The following is a 24,013-nucleotide window of genomic DNA, read 5'->3' as shown; positions in this document are numbered from 1 at the left end:
TTGGAATTCTGTTGGAAAAAAATAATATCTCTCTTAATTGCAATAAGAGAAGCAATTGCATTTACCACTTCAGCCAGAACCAGTGGCTGTTCAGCAGCATTTTGCCTGGGGATATGATCTCATCAATTCGATGTTCATATTTGGCCATCAAGTGATCCCAGACAACGAAGAAGATGGCAGCCACGGTGATCCCAAAAAGAGGAAGCGCTCTCTGAAAATTCAGAACACAGGCTGCAATCACCAAAGCCAGGTAACCTGTCCAGGAGGCAAACACAGACTATGACCATCACTGAAGCCAGCTGGGCCCCAGCTTCCAGCCTTGATCTGGCGAAGGGGAGGTTTAATCAAGAACCAGTGGTACTTGGAATTGAACTCAATTTTACGTGGGTACTGGCTCCTCTGGGGGAGGTTATTATTAACTGATTTATTTCAAAACAAATCCCTACTATTCGTACCATGAAGTCTAGGAGGAAATGTGGAGGGGCTTCCTCTTCCCTTTTGCCCTTCTACTTGTCCCTAATCCTTTGGCTAAAGAGAAGCTCTACCTAGATGTTAGCCAACTCCCTCAATGAAGAGGACTGTCCAGACTGCAGCCTCACTGCTTCCTTCCCTCCCTCAAAACCCCCTGGTGCCCAGAAACCAAGAAAGATACAACCTTGAGGACCTAGGCCTTCTGGTTTCCTCAGGGCTGGCCTTGAATAAACCTGATTTCTTTCTGCCAACACTCATCTCTCCAATATTAGTACCCAGTGAGAGGCAGCCCAGATACTTGATTCTGGTCACAGAAAGGGTATTATTTATTTTCTTACAGACTTTAATTCTTGAATCCTGATGCTCAACGATTTAGCTTTTCTCTTTTTACTCTCCCACCGTCCCCATTCAGATTCAGTAGGTGAGCTACTATCAGAAAAAGTTTAAGTATTAAAGCAACACTGGACAGAGAGGTATTGGTTTTCTAGGTTTGCAGCTTAGAATTGGCCTAAGCTTGAGTAGGGAAATAAACCTACCAACAATCTCTAAGTGCTACAGTATTTCTAAGGAAAAGAGTGGGAGCAATGACTAGAGCAGGCTTTTGAAGAAGCAGATTCTCAGATGAGAATAAGGTCCCTGTTTTTAAAGGTCAGCAAGCTACAGTCTGCTGGTCTGCTCCTTGTTTTGTAGGTGGCAAGTACAAATACATTGTTTGCTTGTATTTGTACTCTATACATAAAGTTTTATTGAAACAGAGCTATGTTTGTTTAAATATTGTCTGCCTGTTTTTATTTTTTTTTAATTTTTTAACCACAATGGCAGAGTTGCATTGTTTTGATAGTATGTATAATATGTCACCAAGCCTAAAGTACAACCTGCTACAGGAAAAGATTATCAACTTTGCTGTTTCCTGTTTCAGCTATCTGAGAACCAGTGACACTTGTGTCACTGGTGGTACAGCAATCTTGGATTAATGTCTATAGTTTTGAGTAGGATCATTTACATTTTGTAGACAGAGTGTTCTTATTTATTTATTTATTGGCACTTGGAATTGAAATCAGGGTGCTCTACTCCTGAGCTATACCCCCAGCATTTTTACTTTTTATTTTGAGCCTTGCTTAACCTTGTTATCTTGCTTGCTAGAATTGCTGGTGTGTGCCACTGCCCCAGCAGGAGTGTTCTTTAAAATGGGATATGGAGGGAGTAAAAGCAGGAGACATTCTGGTTCTGCCTTCAGGCAAGAGGAGTGGGCTAGTTGGCTCTAGACTCTACATCCTGTATTCACCTGCTACAAGTAGGTTTTTGTTTTGTGACCATCACTGTTCCTGCCAGTTACTCAAGTTTTTCCAGATTTGCATTAACCAGTGCACCTCTCCAAATCCATATCACAATGACAAAGTCTTTGTGAGCCCCCAGAGCAGGGTAGGTGCTAAAGTTTGAATGTTTTCCCTAAAGTTAACTACTGGAAACTTAATGCCCAAATTCATATGTTAATAGTTAGGATTAGATGAAGTCTGATGGTGGGGCCCCCTTGTGACATTAGTGGTTTTATAAAAAGAAGAACAGAGAACCAGGCTAGCATGCATACTCTGTGTCAAATTAGGGTTCCTTTTGCCACATTATGCTGCACAAAGAAGGTCCTTGCCAATGTTAGCATCTTGACATTGGACTTCAAGCCTCTGGAACTGTGAGCTAAATACACCTCTATTCTTTATAAATTACCTATTCTATTGTATACAATGGTATTTATATTGCTTTTTGGTATTTACCTGTCAGTAAAATGCCCCAAATGATGTATCGAATAGTAGTTTTGTGTTTTTTATAAAAATCATAAACTGTATCGTACTTCCTTTCCAAATACCTGGAACACAAAAGCAAAAAGGCAGAGAGAAGTAAACATGAAATAAACCATGATGCTAAGGCTAGATTAATCTTTATAAAGCAAGCAAGAAAACAACAAACATTCACAAGGCATATGTCTTACAAAATAGAAATGGGAAATTTATTTCATTTTAGACGAAAATCAGCCATGGGTTGGATTAATCTTCACAGAATCAAGTGTGCCAAACCCTGAGGAATTAGATGTAGAAAACATGTTCCTGGGAATAGAGCAGGGAAGATGAGTAACTAACTAAAAGCTGAGATAACCCATATTTCACTGCAGAATTGTCGCCACCACAGTAACGTATATTCATGAGAACTCTGTGCAACTTAATCTTGTACCAAAGACAACTTAGTAATAAATCATTTGTAAGTAATAGCAGCACAATTTCTTTTAAAGGCTTCATGTAACAATTGTACCACACTTTTTTTGCAAAAAATTTTCACATAAAATCTGAAGATTATGTGGTAAAATATGGTAAATCATGAGAGTCCTTCTGAATAGGAAGTATCAGAATAGATCAGTCATAATGATGGGTATTATTGCATGTTACTCTCATTGTGATGTGTGTGTGAATATGAGTACTGAGCATTAGAAATGCTCTGGAAGATCTTGGGTGAATAAAAGTAGAATAAAGACCATGTTTTTCATGATCTATTTTAGGAAAAGCTAATAATATCCACCCTCAGTTGTGGATATGGTATTTAAAAAAAAGTATCAGTGACAGAGAGTGACATTTAATAGGGTACATCTGTCTGTTGTAGGTTGACTTTATTTTTAATTGTAGGGGATGTGTGTTGTTCATTATAGCAACCTGACTCCACAGAGCAGAGTGGTTGGAGAAACACACTTAGGTTATTTGGTTTATCTAGGCTGAACAATTTCCAAATGCCTGGTGGTTATTTCAGTACCAATAACACAGTGAAACCTGAGTATATCTGACCATGAGAATTTCTCAGCCCCTTCTGGGTCAAAAAATCATAAAGTAAAATAAAGGATGAAATTCAATTTCTGGTGGTTAATATTCTTGATGGTTTATATGTGACAAGACCTCCCAACTCTAATTCTGACTGATTCTATAGATACCTTCTTATATATAAAAATCATATTCCTCAAACCCAGCAAGGTGGCACATCCCTGTAATTCCAGCAACTCAGGAGACTGAGACAAGAGGATCATAATTTTGAGACCCGTCTCAGCAATTTAGCGAGACCCTCAGCAACTTAGCAAGACAATTTTTCAAAATAAACAATTAAAAGGGATGGGATGTAGCTCATGGTAAAGTGCCCCTGGGTTTAATTCCCATTATAGGGAAAAATATTCTTTCAGAGATGTAGAATTTTAAATCAAATTTATGTGGGATTTCCAAAATGGATAAATATTATAGTGTTATCATAAGAGTACCAGACAATCTTGGACTAGGGATCAAAGGCTGAAATTCCAAGTTAGTTCTGTTTTTCTCTGGCTGATTGACCTTAGGTAGGTCACTTCTCTGAGCTTTTTTCCTGGTTCCAAAATTAAAGGTAATAATCTTGCCTCTCCTACATTATGGTAGGAACCTTGGGATACATAGTAAGAGCAACAGTTTGTTGAGATTTAAAGTGGATTGAGTTTTGAGAAATTGATTGTTATTGATTGACATTGAGAAGATAAATTAACTACTTTTGTATGGACTAGAGCGATTAGTTGGTAATTTGCACCTTTAATTAGAAGACTGTCCTGGGTGAATTTAAATCTAGATATTGGGTTCCCAGAATATCAATCCGTCTGAATTGACTACATCGATCCTCCTAGAGCTCCATTAATTTTTCTGAAAATGGTGTTGCGTGGGTGGAGATGGGAGTGGTGACAGTTTCTAATAAATCATAACAAGTGTTAAAATTTAGAAGGGGATAAAACAAAGGGACTTATACAAATAGGAGCCCAGGCATTATTATTCCCTAGTTTAAACGCTCTACCCTTTCTGATGTGTGTCCTGGTCATCCTCCATGTCTTCTCCTTCTTCTTTCCTTAGAGAATCCTGCTCAATGTTGACCAGCTCTTCACCCTGGAAATCATTAGAGCTGAGATGAAATTAAAAAAATACTAGGCATTATGGACTGTGTCTCCTTTGCTCAGAATTATGACCAAAAATTTCCAATAGGTCTTTTTAAATTGTTATGCAAGAATATGGCTCCTAATATCTACTGCATAGACATTTTTTCCTCCTATAATTATGAGAAATTCAGGATCACACTTATCTCTCGCTTTCCTCCTAGAGGAGCCGTTGGCATTCTTTCCTTATGGGAACAGGCTCATCTTTCTGCTTTTCCTCCTGTCTCTACTGTAATTATTCAACACCAGTTCTGTTTTCAGGCAAGAGTTAAATGAAGTTTAATATCAGAGGCTGCATAAATCTCCCTTTATACTATACCAGCTCCAGTTTCCAAAGAACTAAGACCAAAACTACTTTTATTTTTCTGGCAAGCTCACTGCTTGGTCTGCAGAGGTGAATCCTAGCTCAGCATCTTCAAGAGATGACAAACCAATGTTCCCTTGGGACATAACATCCTTCTATCATTTGGGTTGAAGGGGAATATTAATATTTCCCTTACCCAGCAAGGCCTGCTTTAATTAGTGGAATGCAGTATATATTTGAGCCATCTTTCGTGGATTCTCTTTCTAGGTACAGCTCCCAAATATCCACAAACCATCTTATTCCCAGGAAGGCACAGAAGGTTTTTTCCCCTTTCCCATTCTGCAATAATGTCTCATCTGATAGGTCTGGCTGTTGTAACCAACAGCATGGAAGCTTGCGGTAAGGGGTATACAGATGTGGAAACAGTTTTGAACATGCACCAAGAGATAGGGTGTCAAATTTCAGCTTTTGTCATGTGTTATAACCACTGTGGCCTCTGATTCTCTGTACTTTATATTATAAATTGTTAGCATGCTTCTGAAAAGAATGAATCTTCAATGATCACATAGCTCTGCTGGGCGAGGTGATACAAACCTATAATCCCAGTGACCTTGGAGGCTAGTGCAGGATCACAAGTTCAAGGCAGACCTGGGTAACTTAAACCCTGTCTCAAAATTAAAAACAAAAACAAAACAAAAAACAAATGAGGTTGCAGCTTAGTGGTAGAGTATCTCTGGGTTCAGGCCCCAGGACTAAAATGAAAGAAAGAAAAAGGTCCGTTCCGTCCTCTAATGCCAAATTCTGTTATACTTCTGATTCAGATTAACTCATTTTCTGGGATGGACCCCAGAAACTAGGAAGGGGAGAACAAAACCTGAAGAAGGACCAGCTGAGTCCAAACTGAAAATGCTAAGAACAGGGGTAGAGATGATTCTTATTTCTTTATTTCCTTCTAAGATCTAGCTTCACCCATATTCAAAGTTTGGCTAACAATTGTCAGATGGTTTTTATTTTCTTGCAGTGACAGTGTCCCAAGTTATCTAATCTTTATGCAAAGCCCAGCATTAGTATCCTTTTCTCTTTTTTCAATACTTTTTTATCTTTTTAAAAACACAACACCAAAACCCTCTTGACCCCTACAATCATGGGGCATCTGCCCTGCACCTTCCCCACCTGCAAAGAGTTGTCCCTTCCCTGTCTGGCCACTGCAAAGGGTTGCCTTTACTTTTCATGACCACTTCCCTACTTCCTGTTCACTGCAGAACCACTGTGATTATATTTCTACCGACCAGCTTCTGCAAAGTCAAACAGGGCCCACTTTGCCAAATCCAGTAGCTATTCCTCAGTCTTCACTTTTCTGATTATAGTTGTAAAATAGATAAATAAATTTTTTTTAAAAGTAGACTTTTTAGAGTAGTTTTAGGTTCATGGCAAAACTGAGGTGAAAGTACAGAGATTTCCCATATATCTTTACACAGCCTCCAGACTATAACATCCTCCAGAGTATAACATTTGAGTGTCCAGGAAAGATGGCTCAAGTGTATATTATTGTTACAACTAATGAAGCAGCATTGACACATCGTTGTCACCCAAAGTCCACAGTTTACATTTAAATGCACTTTTAGCGTTGTGCAACTAACATATACTCACCATGGTAGCTTCGTGCAGAATCGCTTCGTTGCCCTAAAAATGCTCCTATTCATCCTTCTCGTCTCCCCAACTCCTATAAACCATTAGTCTTTTTACTCTCTCCATAGTTTTGTCTTTTCTAGAATACCTTATATTTGGGATGGTATAGTATGTAGCCATTTCAGATTGGCTTCCTTCACTCAGTAACATGCATTTAAGATCCCTCCAGTTCTCTTCATAGTTTGATAGTTTTTTATTGTGCTGAAAAACATTTTGTTGTCTCAATGTACCACATTTATTTATCCTTTCCTACTGAAGGACGTCTGCTTCCAAGTTTTGGCAATTATGAATAAAGCTGTTATAAATGTCTGTGTGCAAGTTTTTATGTGGACTTAAGTAGTTTTCTTTTTTTGTTTATGGAAGAATAATTAGCGGCACAAACACTTTTTATAATATATTAAGTGAGATACATTGCTACCTAATAAAAGGGACAGTATAATCTTAATATAGATGACACATGTTGGGTGCAGAGCAGGCTGAACTGTGTTGTCTGCAGGGCAGGCTGAACAGATGTTGGCTGCAAGATAGCCCATGCACTCAAACCCCCCTCTATCTGGTCCTTTATCACCTGTTTGCCTCAAGGCTGAACATTCAACCCCGCTCAAGGCTGAACACTTAACCCCCCTTTGGGCCAACAAGGCAGCTTGCAGACCCAGAGGCCCCATTAGATTTGGGCTATAAAAACTCCCTCTTGCCAGGCCCCCCTCTCTCTTGCTCTCTTTGTCTTTCTTGTGCGTGCTCTCTGTCTCTCTCTTGCTCTTGCTCTCTCCCTCTTCATCTCTCCTCTCCTCTCTCTCTCTCTCTCTCTCTCTCTCTCTCTCCTTCTTTCCTTCTTTTCTCTTTGTTGCACTGCTGCAATAAAGATCTTTTGGTTGCTCTGAGTGTTGTGGTCACTTTTCTTTCATTTGGTGCTGAAACCAGGTTAGAGGGTTAAAACCCACTTTTGGGTCCCTCTTCCTTCGGAAGTGCCACTCACCGGATGGCCTGAACCCATTTTCTTGGTCGCCAGAACTCCATCCACCACCGACCTTCGGGTGGTGAGTTTCCCTTTCCTGGAGTCCTAAACCCAATGGTGGTGTCAGGAGGATTTGACCGTTGATTGTCCAGCAAACCTCTTTGCCCACCTGCGGGAGGAAAACACTCCACCACAGCCTTTAAGGCTACGGTGGCCCTCAGGGACTCCTTCCTAGGGCAGATTAGATTCCTGGGTTCAAACTTATTCCCTTTCCTTCCCAGATGGTAGTTTACCAGCATAGGCTTTGTAGGTCTTCCTTGAAGGACTCTGTAACCTCCAGGGACACATAACAGAGAACTGAACATCACAGTCCACCCAGACCTTCACCGTCTCGGTGGCTCTCCTAAAATCCTAGTCCTCACACCTTCAAGAGAAAACCTTACCCTCCCCTTCCCCTCTCTTCCCCATCTCTCTCTTTCCCCTCTTTCCGGCCCTGGGAGTATCCGGCCTCTCCAGGAGGGGTCCCAAAAAGCCTTGGCCAAGGTCTCCCACGGCTCCGGCTCTGTCCAGGATGAGAGCTTCGACTGTCAGGATTCGGTGACAACCAAACCCTGCAGCTCGAACCTGCCACTAAGGCACTGCTGATTTTTGGCTCTAGCGGGGACGCCCCTTTTGCCAATAAACCAGTTTCCTCCTTCTCTCTTACACTATCTTTGCGTCTCCTTCCCTCTCCCTTATACTACGTTTGTGTCCCCTTCCTTCTCCCTTATACTATGTTTGCGTCCCCTTCCCTCCTCCTTATACTACTTTGCGACATGGGTAATGTGTCCTCTCTGCCAGTCGACTCTCCCCTACAATGTCTCTTGGGTAACCTCAAAACCCTCTCCTTGACACCTGACATCAAACCCAAAAAACTGATCAAATATAGCACCCAGGCCTGGCCCACTTATCCCTTAGACAACCAAAGCAGACGACCCCCCCCCCCCTTTTGGGTCCCTGGATCCCTCCATTCTAAGGGGTCTCTACAATTACTGTGAGCATTCGAAAAAATGGGTAAAAATCTGCTATATCAAAGTTTTCTTCTTGCTTGTGCTCTCTGCACCTCTTGCAGACCTCTGCAAATTCTTCTAGCTTGCAAACCAACACCCACAACCACTGATCCCCAATCTCCTCCTCCTCTGGACTCATCCACTACTTTTGACCCTACTGATGAATTTCCACCCTATCACCCAGCTCAAATAGGTCCTCACCCTCAACCTTCTGCCCCAGCCCCTCCACTGTCTCCCCCACCTGAACAACCTGACTTCTCTCCACTCACTAGATCAAAAACCTAAACAACCGCCTTTCCTCAAACCATTGCCTCTTTTCTGAGGTAGCAGGTACTGAAGGAATCCCTCCACCCACTCACTCCTCTCTTCTTCTGTCAGCGCCCACACCAGGTCCCACCAGGTCCTCTTACCAGCTAACCCAAAGCTCAAACAAACTGAGGAGAGCCCTTGGACCCCTATCAGAGATCTGGTGAAAATGGCCTTTAAAGTTGCTTTGTCATCACTGAAAACAGGTTACTAAGAATTGTCCCTTACAGGCTTTTTGGGATATTCACTCCCATCCTCCCCTCTGCTCTACCTGTTCTACTGCTCAAGTTTTCCTTGCTAGGGAAAATCCTATTCTTTTACATCACTCCTTCCTCATTCTCAGATCCACTGAGCTGCCTTCCAGTCTTCCCCTCCTTACCCCGGCCCACAGAAAAGTCTTAACTGACCTTCTCCAGAAATCTTCACCACGGCTGATGTTAGGACTTTCAGCAAAAGAATCTCTACAAAAAAGTTTAATGTAGATAAACTTCCTATTTTCCTGTTGCCCTGTTTTACTTGGCCACTGTCTGGAAAAATCAGCACTCCAGGCGCTGGACACCCCCGTACTAGTTTTTCACAAAATATGTAAACAAGGCCTGTGGCCTTGAGCTGGGGCTTCACAGAGAAGGCTACATTTCTAAGATAAGGAAGTTACCAACTGGGCTCCATGATAACAGCTGGGGGGGCGGGGTAGGAGAGAAAGGTGTGTCTGTCGGTTAACTTGCCCAGAACACACACACACACAAACACACAAACACTGCTTTTTGTGAACTTCTGCAGACTGTGAACTTCTGAGCCCCTTCCCTTACATGTTGGGTACAAAATTTTGAAACAACCTAAACTTGGGGTTCAGGGGATTAATTGATTACAACAGAAGCTGTGCCTTCTGAATCTGGCTGCAACCAAATAAAACTATTTCTCTATCTTCAGTGCTATCTTAGGTGCCTTTCCTTGTCCGTCCCTACAACAGTATAATTCTATATACTTAAACATTGTTCATGTTTTCATGAAATGGTCAACAGATGTGATTAATTGTGTGCTGCAAATAACAAAATATCTCTTATTAAAATGGAATAATTTGCCTAAATTCAGAAATTTACAAGGATTGTTTCAAAGTGTGAATAAAGAAGGAGTTAACAGATAGGAAAGAGAAATTAGAAGGTTCTAAGTATGGATTTAATACAAGGAAAATGTGTTTCTGGATAAGAGAGTCTATTAAGTAAATAAGAGGGTTTAAGCAAGTGATGAAGAAGGTCTGTGTATACAACTATGGTTAAACAACAACTGTTATTTTGCAATATTGTAATAAGTTATTTCTTTAAAAGCTAAACTTGATTAATATAAAAACATCAATAATAATTGTGGTACTATTACTCTTCTTTGTATATTAAAAGTGTTCATATTTTCCAGGTATGTCATTAAGATAGAAGCTTTAAAAAAAATTATATCAAGCTGGTGTTCTTCAAAAGGTTGCATGGTTATTTTAGGCTTATAAAAATAACATATTGGAGATTTATTTATATCATTTAATGTTCTATAACTGGACCTGTTATCAATAAGATTAATATAAAGTTCTATACACTGGGTACAATTTAAATGTAATATACTGTATTACCTAGTATTATGTGACATCAAGCAACAACATATATAAACTTTATAAAATGATATTTAAAAACAAAGATCAGTTCGATAGTAGAACACTTTACCTAAGATTTATAAATCTTAGCCTTACCTGAGATAAGGCTGTGCTTCCCATTTTACTACATGTCAGAATGACTCCAAAGTAGGCCAGACTTCAGCTAAAGCCGAATACTCTTAATTTAGGGTGAAACTGACTTTGCTGGATGTTTATGATCAAGACTTAAAGTTAAATTAAAATGGCCAAGAAAACCAATATTTGGCTCTGGCCCTCTGAATCAGTCTGAATCCAGGGAACAGGGAATTTCTCTAAAGAGCTTGGCAACTCTGGGCCACATAACCTCCTGAGCAGGGAGATTAATGAGACCACTGGAGAATGAAAAGCCAATCAGTGCATTTGCTGTGAATAGGAGGGTCATTGGAGACAGGAGACATCCCTGATGCTTCCAAGGCAAGCCACATGGTCAAGCAAGACCTGGACTCATCCTAGCACAAATGGCACTAGCAGAACTAAGAAGCTGCTCTCAGGTTCCCCCACGAGTGACCCCTATGGGAACTCGGCTGACTCTTAACAATAGATAGAAACAAAGTCAATTTTGACCAGCTTGATCTTAAACACCTACCAAAACCAGTTAAGCCCAAACACAGTCATTCCTGGGAGTAATAAAGGACAAGAACAGCTAGAAAAGAGGAGACAGCAACTAAGCCAACAGGCTCCATGGGGAATGTTCAGTCAAGTATGGCCTTGGCTCCTCCCCCTCACAGGACCCCTATTAGTCCTCTTTATGCTTCTCCTAATAGGACCATGTATGTTAAATTGTCTACAGAAGTTCCTGCAAGATCAGATACACAAATTCACCAACAAGTCAGTCAATCAACTACTCCTTTAAGACTACCAGCCCTGATGCCCAAGATGGAGACCTACGACTCATGACCAACTCCTCTGGCTCCAGAGACTCTGTGCCCATCTAAAACCCTCTCTAACCCCCTTTTCCAGTTTTCACAACCACTCTTTCACTTTCTAGGAATGAGAACTACTCTCCAGCAGGTCCACTCTGCTTATTCTGTCTGCTCTACAGTATCCCCACAAGGAAGCATCAAACCTAAATTCCCCACACCTCAGATGAGGAGCCACTAGCCAGGCAAAGACTGGTAGATCAACTTCACTCATGTGCCTAGGCACAAAAAGCTTTGATACCTACTTACATTAGTTGATACTTTTTCAGGTTGGATAGATGCCTTCCCTACATCCAGGGAAATTGCTGACACTGTCACCTCCATCCTCATCCAGCAGATCATTCCCAGGTTCGAACTTCCCACTCCCATCCAGTCAGACAACAGTCTGGCCTTCACTTCTCAGGTTGTTCAACTAGTCTCCAAAGGTCTCAACATCACTTGGAGGCTCCACATCCCCCACCAATCCCAATCCTTGGGTAAGGTTGAGAAGCTTAATGGCATTTTCAAGGATCATCTCACTAAACATGCTATTGAACTCAGGCTCCTCTGGCCCAATCTCCTGCCATTGGCCCTCACCTGAATTCAGGTAGCCCCAAGAGCTCCCTCAGGCCTTAGCTCCTTTGAGCTACTCTCTGGGTGCCTTTTCTTAATCAACCAAAGCTTTCCAATCACTCCTCTTCCCCTTGTGTCCTACCTGCCTAATCTCACACTTCTATGCAAACTCCTAAGAGAACATACAGACCGGTGCCTTCCTGTTCCATTCATTGCCTCAATCCCCGCACAACCACCAACTGAATTGGACCCTCTTCAACTGGGTGACTCAGTCTTACTTCAGGAATTGCATTCTCAATCATTGGAACCTCAATGGATGGGACCCCATACAGTCATAGTTACTACCCCAATGGTGGCCAAGCTTTTGGGCCACTCCCCCTGGTACCATGTCTCCCACCTTAAAAAGGCACTTGTTCTAAATGTCCAGTCCTGGACTTCCACCCCTCCCACCAAACTCAAAATTTCTCACCAATCCTCTTCTTCTTTTACTAATCATTAATCTCTCTCAAGTTTTTATCTCAAACCACAGATACCGCTTCTACATCCAAGTGACATGACACCAGGATGACACCACCCACTCTCAGTTTATGGGTCAAGGCAATTGCCCTTCCACTGGCTGCAATCGGTCTGTCACCCTTAACATTACTGGATTCAACCAAGCCACCTCCAATACTTCCTAGAGTCCCTGCTACAGGACCAGTGGCTGATACCAAGAATCTCCTCCATCCAGGACTGGTTTGATGCCATCGAGGATTTGTGGCTTCAAGGAACTTTTATGGACTTTACCCTTACCACAGTAGTTGTCTGTAGCCACTGAGTGTTATTTCTGGCTGCCCTGGTGTTCTCAGACCTGTCCCTCGAACATTCCTCCACTTCCCCTTCTAGGTCCAACGCCGCCCACCTTTAAGCACAAAGTAGCCAGAGGACTTTACGCCGTCCCCATGTCACTTAGAAAAACAAAAAGGGAGGAATGTTGGGTGCAGAGCAGGCTGAACTGTATTGTCTGCAGGGCAGGCTGAACAGATGTTGGCTGCAAGATAGCCCACGCACTCAAACCCCCCTCTATCTGGTCTTTATCACCTGTTTGCTTCAAGTCTGAACATTCAACCCCCCTCAAGGTTGAACACATAACCCCCCCTTTGGCCAACAAGGCAGCTTGCAGACCCAGAGGCCCCATTAGATTTGGGCTATAAAACCTCCCTCCTGCCAGGACACCCTCTCTCTTGCTCTCTTGCTCTCTTTGTCTTTCTTGCGCACTCTCTGTCTCTCTCTTGCTCTTGCTCTCTCCCTCTTCATCTCTCCTCTTCTCTTCTCTCTCTCTCTCTCTCTCTCTCTCTCTTTCTCCTTCTTTCCTTCTTTCTTTTCTCTTTGTTGCATTGCTGCAATAAAGATCTTTTGGTTGCTTTGAGTGTTGTGGTCACTTTTCTTTCAACACATGAATGTGACTTTTTTTTTTTGCCATAAAAACAGTCTAAGTTCCAAGATGTCAGTCATTGATTTTTTTTTTTCTTGGATTTGTTCTCTAAATTTTATTGCTGGGAATAGAACCCAGGACCTCAAGTATGCTAGGCAAGCATTCCACGACTAAGCTGCATCCCCAGCTCTGTTACCATGGTGATGAGTCCCTCAACCACCGTCCAGCTCTACCTGTTTGGTGTTTCCTTGTTCCCGGCTTTGTACAACTCGACTCCTAATTGAGCTGTTTCCGGATATGTCCTGGTTTTCAAGAAGTTCTTCATTCTAAGAAAAAGGTACAGAGTACAAAAATAAAATGTCAGAGCTCCAACACAAATGTGGTTCCATAAATGACACCTAGAAGAATTCTGAAGGATGAGATGAGGAAATATTTGGTGTTCAGATGAAGCATTTAATTTAAGAAATTGCGCCTAAATCAGGCTCAAAACAGACAGTGATTTTTGTTTTGTTTTGTTCTGATAGGAAAGATCTATGTGTTCCAGGTTGAAGAAAAGGAAGAAGGACAAGTGTTCTCATTTAGGACAGATAATGTCCTAATGAGCAGAGCTGGACTGGGGACAGGGGGGCAGGTTTCCACTCTCTACCACCCACATTACACAGGCTTTGGACTTACAAAGGGAAATAAGATGTGGTAAACCACAGGCCAAATAGTTTTATTCTTAGATGTTGGATTTACGGGATGCTAATGTTTTGTGTGGTTTAAAGTAATGGCTGGGAATTGTTAGAATTTTAATTCTTGGTAACTTTGCTTTTAGTGGAGACCCAGAAAAAAGGCAATCTTACACTTTTTTCATGTATCCATTTATAAAAACACCTTTAATAAACCAACATATATTACTTTTTGGAATTCAAGAAGAATACTTGAATTTATTTTTAGCAGCTGATATTTTAGCATTTTAACTTTTCAAATTAATCAGAAGTCTCCTCTAACACATTTATGAAGATTAATCCTGTTTATGTTAAACCTAGTTTACTCACTTTTAACTGTTAACTTTGGGCTACCCATGAAAACCAAGATATCAGACAAGTGGAGTTAATAGTAGAAGCCATCTTTTCTGCTGAGGAAAAATCCTAGAAGCAATGGATATTATATCCTGAACATTTTACAGAAACCAGCACTCTATAGATTGCCTGACCATCTAGAGAAATTTATGGGTTGAATTGAACATTTTTAAAACTATTTTTTAAATTATACATGACAGTAGAATGTATTTTGACATATCCTATATACATAGAGTATAACTTTCCATGTTTGTGGTTGTACATGATGTGGAGTTACACTGGTCATGTATTCATATAAGAATATAGGAAAGTTATGTCCAATTCATTCCACTGTCTTTCTTATTCTCATACCCCCGCCCCCTTATTCCACTTTGTCTAATCCAGTGAACTTCTATTCTTCCCTCCCCCTGCTGCTTATTGTGAGTTAGCATTCCCATGCCAGAGAGAACTTCAGCCTTTGGTTTTTTGGGATTGGCTTATATCACTTAGCAGGATAGTCTCCATTTCCATCCACTTACTGTCAAATGCCATAATTTCATTCTTCTTTATGGCTGACTAACATTCCATTATGTATATGTACCACATTTGCTTAATTTATTCATCTGTTGAAGGGCTCCAAGGTTTGTTCCATAGCTTAGCTATTGTGAATTGAGCTGCTATAAACATTGATGTGGGTATATCACTATCATTTGCTAATTTTAAATCCTTTGGGCATATGCTGAGGAATGGGATAACAAAGTCAAATTGTGGTTCCATTCTAAATTTTCTTAGGAATCTCCATACTGCTTTCCAGAGGGGTTGCACTAGTTTGCAGTCCCACCAGCAATGTATGAGTGTGCCTTTTCCTCCCACATCCTCACCAACATTTATTGTTACATGTATTCTTGATAATTGCCATTCTAACTGGAGTGAGATGAAATCTCAGTATAGTCTAGTTGCATTTCTCTATTTGCTAGAGATTTGAATATTTTTTCATATATTTATCGACCATTTGTCTTTCTTCAGTGAACTACCTGTTCAGTTCCTTTGCCCATTTATTGTTTGACTTATTGGTTTTTTGGTGTTAAGTTTTTTGAGTTCTTTATATATCCTGGAGACTAATGCTCTATCTGAGGTTAAGGGGCAAAGATTTTCTCACTTCTATAGGCTCTCTCTTCACATTCTTGATTGTTTCCTTTGTTGTGAAAAAGATTTTTAGTTTGATACCATCCCATTTATTGATTCCTGATTTTACTTATTGTGATTTAGGACTCTTTTTGAGAAATTCATTTCCTAAGCCAACATGGATGGATATTTGGGCCTACTTTTTCTTCTAGTAGGTACAGGGTCTCTGGCTAAATGCCTAGGTTCTTGATCCACTTTGAGTTAAGTTTTGTGCAGATTGAGAGATGGGGGTCTAATTTCATTTTTCCTACATATGAATTTCCAGTTTCCCCAGCGCCATTTGTTGGAGAGGCTACTTTTCTCCAATGTATGATTATGCCTAATATGAGATAACTGTATTTATGTAGGTTTGCCTCTATGATTCTATTCTGTACCATTGGTCTTTATGTCTGTTTTGGTGCCAATACCATGCTGTTTTTGTTAATATAGCTCTGTAATATAGTTTAAGGTCTGGTATTATGATCCTTCCTGTATCACTTTTCTTGCTAAGGATTGCTTTGGCTATTCTGGGCCTTATATTTTTCCAAGTGAATTTCATGACTGCCTTTTCTATGTCTATGAAGAATGTCATTGGGATTTTAATAGGAATTGCATTAAATCTGTATGGTGCTTTTGGTAGTAAGGCCCTTTTGACAGTATTAATTCTGCTTATCCAAGAACATGGGAGATTTGTCCATCTTCTAAGGTCTTCCTCAATTTCTTTCTTTTTTTTTTTTAATTTTTTTATTGTTCGTTGTTCAAAACATTACAAATTTCTTGACATATCATATTCCACACTTTGATTCAAGTGGGTTATGAACTCCCACCTTCACCCCATACACAGATTGCAGAATCACATCAGTTACACATCCATTGATTTACATATTGCCATACTAGTGTCTGTTGTGCTCCGCTGCCTTTCCCATCCTCCACCCTCCCCCTTCCCCACCTCTCCCCTCCCCTCCCCTCCTCTCTCTCTACCCCCTCCACTGTATAACCCTGAGGGTCTCCTTCCATTTCCATGCAATTTCCCTTCTCTCTCCCTTTCCCTCCCACCTCTCATCCCTGTTAAATGTTAATCTTCTTCTCATGCTCTTCATCCCTACTCTGATCATAGTTAGTCTCCTTATATCAAAGAAGACATTTGGCATTTGGTTTTTAGGGATTGGCTAGCTTCACTTAGCATAATCTGCTCTAATGCCATCCATTTCCCTGTAAATTCTATGATTTTGTCATTTTTTAATGCAGAGTAATACTCCATTGTGTATAAATGCCACATTTTTTTTATCCATTCGTCTATTGAAGGGCATCTAGGTTGGTTCCACAGTCTTGCTATTGTGAATTGTGCTGCTATGAACATTGATGTAGCAGTGTCCCTGTAGCATGCTCTTTTTAGGTCTTTAGGGAATAGACCAAGAAGGGGAATAGCTGGGTCAAATGGTGGCTCCATTCCTAGATTTCCAAGAAATCTCCATACTGCTTTCCAAATTGGCTGCACCAATCTGCAGTCCCACCAGCAATGTACAAGTGTACCCTTTTCCCCACATCCTCGCCAGCACTTGTTGTTGTTTGACTTCCTAATGGCTGCCAATCTTACTGGAGTGAGATGGTATCTTAGGGTGGTTTTGATTTGCATTTCTCTGACAGCTAGAGATGGTGAGCATTTTTTCATGTACTTGTTGATTGACTGTATGTCCTCCTCTGAGAAGTGTCTGTTCAGGTCCTTGGCCCATTTGTTGATTGGGTTGTTTGTTTTCTTATTGTCTAATTTTTTGAGTTCTTTGTATACTCTGGATATTAGGGCTCTATCTGAAGTGTGAGGAGTAAAGATTTGTTCCCAGGGTGTAGGCTCCCTATTTACCTCTCTTATTGTTTCTTTTGCTGAGAAAAAACTTTTTAGTTTGAGTAAGTCCCATTTGTTGATTCTAGTTATTAACTTTTGTGCTATGGGTGTCCTATTGAGGAATTTGGAGCCCGACCCCACCGAATGTAGATCATAGCCAACTTTTTCTTCTATCAGACGGCGTGTCTCTGATTTGATATCAAGCTCCTTGATTCATTTTGAATTAACTTTTGTGCATGGCGAGAGAAAGGGATTGAGTTTCATTTTGTTGCATATGGATTTCCAGTTTTCCCAGCACCATTTGTTGAAGGTGCTATCCTTCCTCCATTGCATGCTTTTAGCCCCTTTATCAAATATAAGATAGTTGTAGTTTTGTGGATTGGTTTCTGTGTCCTCTATTCTGTACCATTGGTCCACCCGCCTGTTTTGGTACCAGTACCATGCTGTTTTTGTTACTATTGCTCTGTAGTATAATTTGAAGTCTGGTATCGCTATACCGCCTGATTCACACTTCCTGCTTAGCATTGTTTTTGCTATTCTGGGACATTTATTTTTCCATATGAATTTCATGATTGCTTTCTCTATTTCTACAAGAAATGCTGTTTGGATTTTGATTGGCATTGCATTAAACCTATAGAGAACTTTTTGTAATATCGCCATTTTGATGATGTTAGTTCTGCCTATCCATGAACAGGGTATATTTTTCCATCTTCTAAGATCTTCTTCTATTTCTCTCTTTAGGGTTCTGTAGTTTTCATTGTATAAGTCTTTCACCTCTTTTGTTAGGTTGATTCCCAAGTATTTTATTTTTTTTGAAGATATTGTGAATGGAGTGGTTGTCCTCATTTCCATTTCAGAGGATTTGTCGCTGATATACAGGAATGCCTTTGATTTATGCGTGTTGATTTTATATCCTGCCACTTTGCTGAATTCATTTATTAGCTCTAGTAGTTTCTTTGTAGAGCCTTTTGGGTCTGCTAGGTATAGAATCATATCATCTGCAAATAGTGATAATTTAAGTTCTTCTTTTCCTATTTTTATGCCTTTAATTTCTTTCGTCTGTCTAATTGCTCTGGCCAGTGTTTCGAGAACTATGTTGAACAGAAGTGGAGAGAGAGGGCATCCCTGTCTTGTTCCAGATTTTAGAGGGAATGCCTTCAGTTTTTCTCCATTCAGAATGATGCTAGCCTGAGGCTTAGCATAGATTGCTTTTACAATATTGAGGTATGTTCCTGTTATCCCTAGTTTTTCTAGAGGTTTGAACATAAAGGGATGCTGTACTTTGTCGAATGCTTTTTCCGCATCTATCGAGATGATCATATGGTTCTTATTTTTAAGTCTATTGATGTGGTGAATAACATTTATTGATTTCCATATATTGAACCAGCCTTGCATCCCAGGGATGAATCCTACTTGATCATGGTGCACAATTTTTTTGATATGTTTTTGTATCCTATTCGCCAGAATTTTATTGAGGATTTTTGCATCTAGGTTCATTAGAGATATTGTTCTGTAGTTTTCTTTCTTTGAAGTGTCTTTGTCTGGTTTAGGTATCAGGGTGATGTTGGCCTCATAGAATGAATTTGGAAGATCTCCCTCTTTTTCTATTTCCTGAAGTAGCTTGAAAAGTATTGGTATTAGTTCTTCTTTAAAGGTTTTGTAAAATTCTGCTGTATACCCATCCGGTCCTGGGCTTTTCTTAGTTGGTAGTCTTTTTATGGTTTCTTCTATTTCCTCAATTGATATTGATCTGTTTAGGTTGTCTATATCCTCCTGACTCAATCTGGGCAGATCATATGACTTAAGAAATTTATCTATGCCTTCACTATCTTCTAATTTATTGGAGTATAAGGATTCAAAATAGTTTTTGATTATCTTCTGTATTTCTGAAGTGTCTGTTGTGATATTGCCTTTTTCATCCCATATGCTAGTAATTTGAGTTCTCTCTCTTCTTCTCTTCGCTAGAATGGCTAAGGGTCTGTCGATTTTGTTTATTTTTTCAAAGAACCAACTTTTAGTTTTGTCAATTTTTTCAATTGTTTCGATTTCATTAATTTCAGCTCTGATTTTGATTATTTCTTGCCTTCTACTTCTTTTGCTGTTGTTTTGCTCTTCTTTTTCAAGGATTTTGAGATGAAGTGTGAGATCATTTATTTGTTGGTTTTTTCTTTTTTTAAGGAATGAACTCCAAGACTTCCAAAGTCTAAATTTCTTTCTTTAGTGTTCTGTAGTTTACTTTATAGAAGTCTTTCACCTCTTTTGTTAGATTGATTTCCAAATATGCTCTTTGAGGCTTGGACTTCTTCTTTTTTTTTTTTAAGATTTTAAGTCATGTGAACCAAAAGGAATTTGGACCCATTTCCTTTTTTTTTTTTTTTTGGTTAATAAAATTTATTTTCTGAGTGCTCATTCATCTATATGTCAATTTTGGTACCATGTAAATGATATATAAGCAAAGACACATATATGGACACACATACAATACACAGGTTTTTATATACATAAAAAAATACTTTTTTATATACAGAAAACAATGATTTTGAGCTTTCTCTTGAGTAATTGACCTCTGAATAATGACAGTGGGAAAAACAAGGTGCAGAAGAACCTCTTTAGTTAGATAAAACAAGACTATCCAACTGTTTCCTAAAAGTCTCACCTTTGGACATTGATGCACTGAGGGCCAAGCCTTCAACATATGAACTTTTCAGGGACATTCTGGGTCCAAGCCATCACACCTTATAAATGCTTAACAAAATATATTAATGTAGGTGCACAGGATTCTAATATGAATTCACTCAAAACCTTGAGCAAAACCATGAGCTCAAAAAAATACAGAAATAAAATATAACATGGTCATATTCCTCTAGTAAAGGAGCATGTGGAAAATGGAGTGCAATTTTGGATCAGATTAGAGTCAGTCCAGATATTTAAAGAGTGTAGGAGTCTGTGAAATATTCAGATAAATGTTCTCAAGGTAAAGAAGATTTGAACATGTGGCATTGTCCCATTTTCCTTCCTTATGCCCAACTAAAGAGACTAGAAAAAACCACAGGAAGATGGGCATCCCTGATATTCCTGAGTCCGTCAGCATTCCTTAGAGCTGACCTGTCAAACTCTCTTGGAGAGGTGACCCCTACAGCTTGGGGCAATGACTGCATTGTCCCAAGGCAGAATGCAGACCTCTTAAGCCTCCTCATATGACCTAAGACCTGGTCTAGCTGGCCTTTCCACATCCCCTCCTTCTATTTCTTCTGTTCTGTAGCATTAAGGAGAAATCTAGCAGAATCTCAGAGTTTAAGAACAGATAAAATAACCATTTATGTCCCACAGTAGCTTGGATTTAAATGTGATACTTTTTCCCCTATCCTGGTCTCAAACTGACTTGGGCCCCTAATCATGGGGCTTCCATTTTAGATGGGCATTGGGAGTTAAAGAGTAGGGAAAACTGCCATTTTGAGCATCAGAGGCAAAATCTCAACCCAGGACACGTTTGATCATTTTTTCCTTTTGTAAACCATCAGGCCAAGTCAGCCAGAACAGAGACAGATAGTGGTTGATACCTCTGAAGGCTGTTGGGGTCAGACTCAGGACAGGAGACCTTCACACAGCACCAGGGATCAGCTGCCTTCATTTGTCTCAAGCCTACCTCTCTCCCCCACACCAACTTTCTCCCACAGAAAAGGAACTGAAGCAAGTCAGAACCAACATTCCCAACACCTGAGTGAAGGGAGACCAGGCCTGCCCACCCAGCAAGCATGTCACCTGAATCTTAAGTCTGACAGCCACGCTAGTCACTTTTTTTAAGTGGCTGGTGTTCAGAGAGAATTTGTCCACAAATGAAAAAAGCACAGAGAAGACAAATAAGAGCTCTTGCGTCCATATTACTCCCCCTTTCATAGATCCCTATACCCTGCAGGCTACAGGCCTCACCAGTTTCCTTCTGAGTTCTTGTCTTGCAATTTGCAGAATAAAATCAATGGACAATGGCAAAATGGAAGAGTGAACAGAGTACCAAGAATCAGAGGTTGAGAACAGAGTTTCAGAAAAGGCTGAATGGAGAAAGCAACCAGAAAAGAATTGAGGTAACTGAAGATAACCAATAACCAATGATAACTGACGGAAACTGGTAAGAACCAGGCGGAAACACCAAATGTTATGGAGCTGGGGCCTTCTGAGAAACTAAGGCACCACAAAGAGCCCCTCTTCAAACCCTGATTCTTAAAATCAAGTCAGAAGGATTTCAGACATGTTGCTCAGACTGACAGAATGAGCTTATTTTTGGAATAGAAAAAGGGAAAGGGGACAAGGGAGGGAGTGGGTCTTCAGAGAGGAGAGGGACAATGTACCTCTCCTGCACTCCAGTTTTATTAGAGATCCTTGAGAAGTTTCCAAAGAGTTCAGCCTGGGTCCACCTCTTGACTTTTGACCAACAGCAGGGTGACATCAGACTTTCAAGTCCCCACTGCCATGGCAATTCTAGGTCACCTTGGCCATGCTGACCAGTTCTTACAGATTTTGTAGTTAGGAATAACCATTATTATCTCCAGAGTTTCAGGATCTGGTTACAAAAGTCTCCTGGGTTTCTCCCATTGACATTTATCTTGCAGATAACATTTCTCCTGCAGATAACAGGTAGTTTGCTAAGGAATGTGACATATCCTGTCCACTTAGGCCAGTCAGGGCTGCAGGTAAATTGCTTCTTGGAAAAGAAAGGATGTTGGGGTCAGCACAGTGGGCCCATTTTATGGAATTATTCTCTTAGTCATGTGTTCTCTCCATCTCATCTATCTATACCCTAACATGATAGCAGACACTAAAAAGTCTTCTTGAATTAATGGACTATGATGGTTTTAATGTCCTGCTTCTAGAGCAGTGCAATACTTTTGGTTGCCTGGTATAAAATACAGAGAAAGAAAAATAAATATATTTAGTATGGGAAGGCAACAAAATATTGCTAAGTGCCAGAGTTGACTTATAGGTACTGAGGGCCTCGTTTTCCTACTCTCCTACTTTGGTCAGCTTTTTGTCACTGTCACCAAAACATCTGACCTAAACAATGTAAAAGAGGAAAGATTTATTTTGGCTACGGTTTCAGACACTTCAGTCCTTGGATGGTTGTTTTTAGCCTGCGGTGAGGCAGAACATGGTGGAAAGGAGTGGCAGAAGAAAGCTGTCCACCCATGGCAGCCAAAAAGCAGAGAAAGTCAGGGAGAAAGGGGCCAGGGACAAAGTATATCCCCAAGGGTGCACTCCTGGTGACCTGCTTCCTCCAGGAATGCCCCACCTGCCTACAGGTCCCAGCCAGTAGTCCATTCAAATTATTAATCCATCAAAGTAATCCACTGACGAGGTTATAGCTGTGATGATCCAACTATTTCCTAAAAGCTTCACCTTTGGACATTGATGTACTGTGGGCCAAGTCTTCAACATATGAACTTTTCAGGGACATTCCAGGTCCAAACCATCACACCTTACAAATGCTTAAATTTTCTAGAATATCAAGTTGCCTGAGTTGCTGGAAAAGCGACACAGGTCACTAAGGGATAGTACTTAGGGTCCCTAATTACATGTGTGACACTCTGTAGGTTACATCTTCCCAAGCCTCAGCTCTTTACTCCTAGGACACGGGGCACTGCTTTCTATTTGGTGTTCTTAGTCCCTTCCAGAATCCTGACATTTTCTGGTTCCCATAGGAGCTTCAGTTTCTTGATGCTGATTATTACTGCCACCTGGTGGCACTATCTGTAACTCCATTTGTGGAATGTGGATCTTTCCCCTTAGGTTAAAGAAGGTGAGGTAGAAGGGGTATGGGGGTGTGTTCTAAGGGGACAGAGTGAGTGTTCCTATTTATAGTGAAAGGAGTATCTCTGGATGAATTTTTCATTGTGTAATGGGATTACTTCTACTCCCAGCAGAGTACAGGTCTTGGCCTTTTTGAATTTTCAAGAGGAACAATGTCTCCCACTTGAGCATTTACAACAGAAATAGTGGGGTTATTGTGGGTGTTGATTGGTGACTGGAAAGTGACCAATTAGATACAGATTTCTTTTTCTTCAAATCAGAGCTATGGGGCCATAATAGAGGGCTTATAATGACTTCTTAGCCCTTTGTTTCTTTCCATTTATTTAGCAATTCAGATTACCTAGGTACCTTTGTGTCCCCAACACCTACAGCCATGACTTCTCAGAGAAAAATCTATCACTCTACTGAATGGGTGAGAAAGTCATAGGAGTTGTACGACTCGAGGCAGTGTACAACATGCCCTGTTTAATTTCTCTAGTTTTAGTTTCTAGGTGTGCTGAAGGGGATGGTCCTGGGTTAGGTTCCCTTTTAAGGGCAGATCCTTGTAGCCAGGAACACATTGTGTCTGGGGTTTGTTTCTCTTTGATCTTGTTCTTTTTATGCTTCTAGAATGACTACAGGTTCATGGTAGTTATTATTAGGCAGGTGGACAGGAGTCTAAAACTTTATTTTTGGTACTGGAGATTTACGACTGAACTATAACCCCAGGCATTTTTGTTTTTTATTTGAAGATAGGGTCTTGCTAAGTTGCTGAGGCTGGCCTTGAACTTTTGATCCTTCTGGCTCAGTCTCCTGAACTGCTGGGATTACAGGCATATAACCCTGTGCCTGGTGACAATTACCTTTTATA

At 40.5% G+C, this 24,013-nt stretch overlaps 1 protein-coding gene and 1 long non-coding RNA gene across 12 annotated transcripts in view; one reads left to right on the top strand and one right to left on the bottom strand.

Annotated features, from left to right (window-relative positions):
- LOC114081644 (solute carrier family 28 member 3) overlaps positions 1 to 24,013 on the bottom strand; it is a 113,719-nt gene that overhangs the window by 27,160 nt on the left and 62,546 nt on the right. For 3 of the 11 annotated variants that reach the window (XM_071600513.1, XM_071600514.1, XM_071600512.1), the window contains exons 3-6: positions 13,545 to 13,637; positions 4,312 to 4,400; positions 2,241 to 2,332; positions 66 to 255 (exon numbers count right to left, since the gene is read on the bottom strand). In XM_071600513.1, the coding sequence (XP_071456614.1) occupies positions 66 to 255; positions 2,241 to 2,332; positions 4,312 to 4,400; positions 13,545 to 13,637 (464 nt within the window). Of the gene's footprint in view, positions 1 to 65; positions 256 to 2,240; positions 2,333 to 4,311; positions 4,417 to 6,401; positions 6,475 to 7,416; positions 7,565 to 9,157; positions 9,342 to 13,544; positions 13,638 to 24,013 lie in introns of those variants that run through there. The other 8 variants (XM_071600511.1, XM_071600515.1, XM_071600516.1 and 5 more) reach the window with 6 other exon arrangements.
- LOC139701553 (uncharacterized) lies at positions 8,879 to 13,306 on the top strand. Its single transcript, XR_011704082.1, has 2 exons — positions 8,879 to 8,956; positions 12,408 to 13,306. It is a non-coding gene; the product is annotated as an uncharacterized lncRNA (long non-coding RNA).

This window comes from Marmota flaviventris, chromosome 13 (genome assembly GCF_047511675.1).
Source record: "Marmota flaviventris isolate mMarFla1 chromosome 13, mMarFla1.hap1, whole genome shotgun sequence".
In the NCBI taxonomy this organism is placed as follows: Eukaryota; Metazoa; Chordata; class Mammalia; order Rodentia; family Sciuridae; genus Marmota; species Marmota flaviventris.
This window is presented reverse-complemented; position numbering and strand designations above follow the sequence as displayed.